Source organism: Sprattus sprattus (assembly GCF_963457725.1).
Source record: "Sprattus sprattus genome assembly, chromosome: 11".
Lineage (NCBI taxonomy): Eukaryota > Metazoa > Chordata > Actinopteri > Clupeiformes > Clupeidae > Sprattus > Sprattus sprattus.
Genome location: NC_137909.1, coordinates 25,242,214 through 25,250,568, shown reverse-complemented (window position 1 = coordinate 25,250,568; position 8,355 = coordinate 25,242,214). Strand labels below are relative to the sequence as shown.

General features: G+C 42.0%; 1 protein-coding gene across 5 annotated transcripts in view; it reads left to right on the top strand.

The window, feature by feature from the left end:
• Nucleotides 1-2,627: 2,627 nt before the first annotated feature.
• pbx3a (pre-B-cell leukemia homeobox 3a) overlaps nucleotides 2,628-8,355 on the top strand; it is a gene marked incomplete at both ends in the record, with an annotated part of 47,300 nt that continues 41,572 nt past the window's right edge. For all 5 annotated transcript variants that reach the window (XM_080847118.1, XM_080847116.1, XM_080847117.1 and 2 more), the window contains 2 exons: nucleotides 2,628-2,824; nucleotides 3,353-3,426. In XM_080847118.1, coding sequence (XP_080703244.1) covers nucleotides 2,628-2,824; nucleotides 3,353-3,426 — 271 coding nt within the window. The remainder of the gene's footprint in view (nucleotides 2,825-3,352; nucleotides 3,427-8,355) is intronic.

Genomic DNA, 8,355 nt, shown 5'->3' with positions numbered 1-8,355 from the left:
TCCATTATACCACACTGCTTGTCTACATGAAAACACTTTTATGCCAGGTCACAAGGACATGAGATATGAACATCAAAGTTGAAAGAGAGGCACAAAAGGCAAACACTAATATTTGCAAAAACTTTCATAGACAAGCCACAGTCTGTCTGGGATAATGTTCTATGGACAGATGACACCAAAGAAGAATGCAGTTATTTTTCTTTTGTTTATAGGCAATAGAATAGGAAAAGAAAACAGAACCTATTGTAAAACAAGTTGGAGGTTGTATCATGCTATTGGGCTGCTTAGCGGCCTCAGGTACTGGAGGCATTGAATATGTCAAAGGAATGATGAAATCAGAAGATCGCCAAGGCATTTCAGACTGAAATGTGCTACCCATTGTCAGAAAAACTAGGTTTGAGGCAAAGGTCTTGGGGGTTTCAGCAGGACAACGACCAAAAAGACACCGCAGCACAAAAGAATGGCGAAAAAGGAAAAGATAGACTGGTTTAAAGTGGCCAGCAATGACTTCTGAAATCCCATTGAAAACATTTGGTGAGAGCTGAAGAGAGTTAAGAGTTTAGAGGCTGTCAGTGTTGCCAAAGGTTCTGCAACCAAATATTGTTCAACGGTGCCAATTAGTGTGTCTGGGGTACATTGTATTTCACTAATATGCATTTTTATTCTTTAATTCAGTAACCCCAGGCATTTTATCAAAAATATTCTGGTTACACAAAATTGGTTAATTTGCATATAGTTTTGAAGATATTTTGAATCATGTTGTTGATATTCAGGGGTGCCAACCGTTTTGACCAGGAATGTTTTGTTGTGCAAGCATAACAAATGAAGGCGTATATCCCTCCAGTCCTTGTAAACAAACTCCAATTCAATTCAGTTTGATCAGTTCAGAGACAAGTGACAGCAAACCCTACTGCTCAGATGATGATGAAATCTCTCTGAATCTCCCTGAATGTCAAACTGATTTCTGCACCTGTGGTATTGTTTATTTTTGTTTGGTGAGCGATACATTTGTTTGTTTTCATTGGGACAGCTACATTAATAACACAAGTATTCCTTTTCTACATTACAATCATGTTTTTGTTTACGTGCGAAATGACACATGCAGTCTGGTAGATGCTTCATTCTAGCATAGGTCAACGCTGTGTATCTGACAAAGTACACTACTTTTTAAGTGTTTCAAGTGCTGAAGATTTAGAAAATGCAGGCATGATTTCACTAAAGGTTTACAAGCTATATAAAACCTGACAAAGATGCAGTATTTTGTCTCAGATTTTTTTATGAAAAAAAAAAACTGTTCATGACAAGTCTCCATAGCCTAGACAATGTAAAAACAAGACCACCAGAGACAAAGAAGAAATAATGCATAGAATAAATAAAGTAAACTAATATAATTAAATCAAAATTAAATTAATTCAACAGCCATTTAGGAAGCCTACTAGTTTGCAAATTACATTATTGTTTTGGTTCATTTTTGACTTATCTGAGCAATTTTTTTTAACCATGATGGTCATGAAAATGAACCATAAGAAAGTTTTCTGGGGGTGACTACTCGACTTCCGTACTAGAGTGTTATTTCTGCACGGGAAAACATATGGGGAGCTCATGCAAAAATCTAAATCCTGCCTGGCACCATCACCATCACCATCACCATACATACACCATCATCATCCTTACCATAACGGTGATGATCATCATTGCATTCACCAGACGGCTTCTTATCTCCCCCTCTTCAAAATGGGTTACGTGCGAGGTAGCAACAAGGACACACACCCCTCGATGGGGCGGAGTCTCCGCTGGATACCGATTTTCTGTTTCATGCCGTTGCTGCGCTCAGTCGGACTCGGCTCTGCCACGCGAATGGCGCAACTACGGTAACCGCATAGCGTCAGGCTACAACCGCACGATTTCAGACACAGTGTCGTATGGAGATTTTGAGCCCTTCTGTCATTAATCTTTGTAAGCTTTCAATAATTTTGTTCAGGCCTATTTAGTCTTTCATTCCTAATAGGCTACTGTATCTTATGTTCATGTCCAGACGGGCGTGCTGAAATGTCAGAAATAAGTAGTCAACCACAACTTTGTCAATTGCATTGAAACTGATGGTAAGATATAATAGTTTGCTATATTGTGCTAATTTCCTTGACAGACAATAAAGTCTTGACGACGACTTTATGAAGAACTCTGGGAATGTGGACAAGTTTGTAAGAAGACGCGGAATCGGTAATTGCGACTGGTGAAGACATTTTCAGGAGGCTGGAACGAACGGAGCATCAACTGGCATCATCCGAGGCAAGACTAAACCAAAACTAGAGGAATACCACTCTGAAGTTAGAACGCACCAGTGGGCAAGTGCTCCAAGTGGTTCCACGAATCTGCTGGCCATTTTCAGTCTGGCAACTATTTGGAATTTTGCAAAGTGGAATGCGAATTAACTTCCTATACAGAATTGCTATCGGATCCGTTTTCTTCTTTTGAAGCGGGATTTTCTTTGCAAAAACAATACTCCCTGGCTATCCTTTCATCAATTCGACGTCTGTAATTTTTAGTTTGCGTGACTGAAAACAACCGTAAGACTCGGTTTCTTTGCGTTGCTGTAAAGAAGCGTGTTCATTGTTTTGTGCCAGACTATGGATGATCAAACCCGAATCATGCAGTCGCTCGGCGGTGTCACTCTGGCTGGTCATTCGGTGCAAGGAGGTATGGCTTTGCCGCCTTCGCATGGACTCGAGGGGGCGGACGGAGATGGACGAAAACAAGACATCGGGGACATTCTGCAGCAAATCATGACCATTACTGATCAAAGCTTGGACGAAGCACAGGCAAAGTTAGTTTCACCAGTTAATTTGGCCGTAAATCACATATGCATGTCTTGCATGTTTGAAGTAAAATATCACAGCCTGTTTAATTGGTAATGAACCTTCCCATTAGTATAATGAACTTGAGATGCATTCCACATAGCTTTAGAACAATTCTGTTATTTGAATGGTCGCTGTTTAAGCATAGTATCAATGCCATAAAAATATCCTAACAAGAGTCCTAAAAGTTTTGTTACAGCCTGCTATCAATGTAAGTTTATGCATGCTGCAAGCTTGGTCAGACGATCAAGAGATGCGTTGATAATTCTGGTGATGATGATAATGGTAATCATGTGGACGATTGTTAGTCAATAATAATATATATTATTATTTTTTACAAATATTCTAGTTATTGTTGTATGGGTGTGTGATTGGAATCTAGTGGTGTGACAGTTGGGGAAGGACTGGAATATAATCTTGTGTTAAATTAAACCCTCATAACTAGGTACAGTAACTCTTTCTTTTTGTTTTCTTTATCATCTTTTTAATGCAAAAAGGAAACATTCCCTCAACTGTCACCGAATGAAACCGGCGCTCTTCAGCGTTCTCTGTGAGATCAAAGAGAAAACAGGTAAGTTGCAGTCCTATTTCCGCTGGGGTTTCTATGTTAAAGGTAGCGTGGAGACGGCTAGGGAGCTCTCGTTCAGACCGAGTCGTACAGCAAAACACGAGCGCGTGCTCACCGCCATCTTTGCTGTAATAGTGGCATTTTCACTCAGGTTCCCTCTTTTGTATCCAAACATTACTGTCAATAAGAAATGCGTTCCTTGTTAAATCACCTACAAGAGACCGTTTGCAGAGCGCGACGGTTTATCATTGGCAGGGTTACGACTTCTTCATGTGGATACCCATCAGGGAGAGGCGAATTGCTGTTGCATACGCTACTATACGGACAACGAGGGTAGAGCAGTCACAGGGAGATGCCACTCTGCAGTAAAGCCTCCCGACATAGGAAGAGAGCAAACATGACAACTTGCACAGACGTTGCGTAAATGTAGATGGATTACAATATGTCATTCCTGTGCTGAGCCAAGATCCTGTCGCTCTGTGCAAGATTTGTTTAACATATGCACCCAAGTTAATAATGCTAGCCTTTCACAGACTTTTGATATCTGTTGATGCAGCTCTCAATTTGACTGAAAATCACTGATTTTTTTTATTTGAAATTATCAACATATTCCCATATTACATCTAAAACATTCCCATTTCCAGGTAGAAAGTTGTAAAGACTGAGAACCCTCTCAGATGATAGCACATTACAGTATTTTTTACAGTATAGTTTTATTGTCTGTAGTATTTATGATGGAGGAGGTAGGTTCCTGTCAAAAGATCCAGTTATATTTTGTTTATGGAGGCAAAATGTCCACTGAGGTTGTTTTAGATTTAATGAATGCAGACATAAAAACATATTTATATTTCTCATAAAATCTTTTTCAGGTGTAATCGGCTAATATTGTAATACATTCTTAAGCATGATTATTTTGTAAATTGGGGAGACATTTTTAGATTCCCCTGAATCTGTGTGTGCTTGTAACTGACTTATTTGTTCAGTCATAAAAAAATAACCCAAAAAGGTTTCTAATGAAAGAGTATTTGATATAATTATGAGCACATGTCACCACAAGGTCTCTTATGAAAGCCTTATAAATACACAGTAGGTTCAAAGCCTTTATAAGGTCTGTCCCCGTAGAGGGGTGTAGTTTAATGTAAGCAGATTCTGTTCAGCATAGGCCACCTGTCAGAAGAGCCATTGGGATTTAAGATTTCACCAACCCTGGCTACATCTAGCACACCAAGATAAATAGCCAGAATTGGCTACTAGCGCTTGTGTGAATGCTGGCCTGAAAGCGTGTTTAAGTATTCCAGTGTGAGAGTATGAGAGATATTTTAGGCTACATCATTGCAGAGGGTGCCTGCAAGAGAGAGGCAGAGTGGAGCTTTATATTAAGAGGACTGGGTTAAGCTGAAAACACAGATGATTTAAGCAATTCAACTCTGGCTTTAATGTGAAATTTGGTGTGGTATAACTTTAAAAACATTATATTGTGTTTATGCGTGCAGACATAAATAAGGGGTGCATCAGGCTTTTTTTATGTAATCATTTCATAAGTTGGCAGCTTAGTCACGTGGCAAGTACAAGGAAGAACTGAACATCAACATTTCAGTACTGATGGGAACTCTGTTGTATTTTCAGCTGTCGAAGATGTAGGCTCGTAAGGGGTAAATACCTTTAATTGGCCATAGATATTTTACATAGATAATATATGAATCAGAAACATTATGGTCTTCAGCAATTAGACATTACCACTGTCACTGCCACTGAGCTGAATAGGTGTACGGTAGTGTTTGTACTCAAATGCCCAGTGTAAACGCTCTCTTCAGGGTGGTCCATGATATGCAGTGCAGTAAAACATCAAGGCGGCCATGATGAAATCTCATGTCGCATGTCAAGTCAAGTCAAGTCAAGTCAAGTGTACTTTATTGTCAAAAATCTATGTAACAGGGTTAGCACAGAAGTTTGAAATTGCGTTTGACCAGTCTCCAATGTGCAGTTTAAAACATTTAAATAAGACATTGACAAAATCTCTCTCACACACACACACACACACACACACAAACATTTAAATAAGACATTGACAATAATCTCTCTCTCACACAGACTCTCACTCACACACACATACACACACACACACACATAGCAGCAGAAGTACAATGTGCACTCTTGGTGGTTGTACTTGTGTGGTAGCTGTTCTCACACAACCTCGTAAAATTGCACGACAGGGCTCGTTATGCAACGGTGTAGGCTGTGGATGTCATTGATAACAATCATCCATTTGTCATCCCTGTTGACAAATTGTCCCTCTTAAATGATGCTGTCAGTCAGACAGACTCTATGGACTGCTCCAGTCAGAGTCTGCTGGGCTCCAACTCAGTATTAATCACGTTCTCTTCAATCAAAGGTCCCACGTCAACGTTCCTCAAATGATCGCTGACTCAGACATGGTCTGTAACTGCTCTTCTCCTGAAGCCATGGGCTCTATTTCCCTCAACTCAAAGCATCATTACAAAACCATAATTTGAAATGCACTCTGCACCCTTTACAGATGATTTTAGCGGTGCAAAAGCCTCTGGGAAATTCGGCAACTTGGTCGGGGCTCATTCTCGGTTCTCATCTCCCGCCACTTGGTGCCTCCTTCCGCCCCCTAAACTTGGACCTCTGTTGCTCGCAGCAGCAGAATTGAACATGGTAGCTACTTGCCGTGTTTTCCCCCTTGATTTGGTTTCTTTTCACACAGAAAAATCCTTGCAAACCAAAATGCAACATTACACGACCACGTGCGTTTCCGTGAGAAACATTGCCATGCAATTTAACATGGAGCAATGGCAGAGATGGTCATTTGTTCATAAACATGGTAATTATCTGGGCAACATAACAGGCAAGACTTAACCAGCAAATTGCTGAATGCACTCAGAGGAAACGTCTTGAAATCACTATACTGCTTCACACATCCTTGGTTCATTCTCTTGCTAGCTGCTATTAATACTGCTTTAGTTGCTTCAGTTTGCGTGCTCTACCCCAGAATGCAAAGCACACCTGGCTACAGGAGCCGTTTAGCTCAAACTTGCCTACACCTGGTAGTTGGGTCGGATCACCTTCCCTTCTCACCACAAACAAAACTGCTCCAGAGTTTGTTTTGGACCGGACCAAGACCATCTCCTCTCAGGGGTCTCGATGCGGTTGTTTTAGTCCACAACCGAGTGTGATTACTGGTTTCACACCTGCCCAAACTAATCGCACCAAGGGAGGAAAACAAAACAGTGTCCGATTTATACTGGACTAAAAAGCACAGGTGTAAATACACCCTAACCACGTCTGACACACTGCAGTAAAACCCACACGCACCTCATCACAGATCCCCACTCTCCAATGGGGAGGGGGAAAGGGGATGGGGTGGGGAGCAGTGGGGGTGGGGGTGCTGGCATATCTGAATCTGCATGGCAAGCATATTCATACATAAACAGCATACATCTCAAGCAGTTCTCACTCAGCCAAATCAATGCAAAAGCAAGGGCCGTAATAAAGCCGAGCGAGGCCAGTTTAAATCATTAGCTTGATTTACTGGCCGGATTAGATTGAGGAGATTGAGGAGGTTCCGAAGCCTTTGGGGGACATTTGGCTTCAAAGCAATCAGAGAGAGAGGGACTAATGAGAGAAATAAATCTGTCTGTAAGGCTATGATGCAAGACCTAGGCCATAATAATAATAATAATAACAATAATAATGATAATAATAATAATAATAATAATACAAATTGGTTGTTAAAGTTATAGGTATATTTTATGGTGCAAATTCATCTACATTTAAGCGAAACAAGTCTACCTCACACCCTTTATACGGAGCTATTATTTGTGAAAAATGTAATTCTCCACTCTCTACAAATGTAATAAGTGAGCTGAACAGTCTCATTTCTGCAGTGCATCCAAGCTCTAACTCTAACTCTAACTCACACTCGTACCAAACCAAATTGGGTTTGCAGTGGATTTCGAGCATTCGCTGCCATGGCGATGTCGTTTCTCTGCCCCGCGCGTCAGCCTCTGCCCCACGCCAGCAGCAGGTTGTCACAGTCGGAGACGTGCCGGAGTAGAGTTAAGTCTGTGTGCCTCATCGCCCCGACCGTCTACCCCCCCCCCCCCCCTCCCCCCATCCCCTCCACCCGCCGACGCGTCTCATCCCACCCTGCTTACTGCGACGGCCCGTGGAAGGTTGTCAGGAGATGGGCAGCATGGCCCACTGGCTCGGAAAATGGACACGAGCGGCAAACATAATTGATTTAAAATCCTGACAAGTCACTCAGCTGATGAACTCCTGGTCTCTAATCCTCCATCTATTGCTTCTCGACGCTACTCTGCCGGGACCCGGAGATGTGGCATTGATAATTATCGGGTGATGTGTATTCCTCCGGGTCTTGAGTTTAGATAGTGTGTGTGAGTCTTCCATGAATGCCTAAAATAACTGCCTTTGGGTTCTGTGTGTGTGTGTGTGTGTGTGTGTGAGAGAGAGAGAGAGAGAGAGAGAGCGAGCGAGAGAGTGTGTGTGAAAGAGAGAGAGAGTGTATGTGAGAGTGTGTATGTGTATGTGTGTGTTTGTGAGAGAGAGAGGGAGAGTGTGTGAGAGAGTGTGTGTGTGTGTGTGTGTGTGTATGTGTTGAAGACAAAGGAGGGATCTTTACAGGCCTCCTCGGCACACTCCCTTTGTCTCCCTGTCACCCCGTCTGGGTCTGGCGGGCTATTTCATGGCCAATGTTACACACACCCACCATAATTGTTTTTCACACTCAGGCTATGCTAATGAGGCACTGTGGCGGCCAGCTTAGCAATTAGCGTCCTCCGACTGTATTTTAGCAGGTTAATTGAGAAATTTTTACATGCTGCACCTCCCACTTATTAATTAGGCTTGACAGAGGTGACGGAATTGCAATCCAGGGGCAGTGGCTGCCAG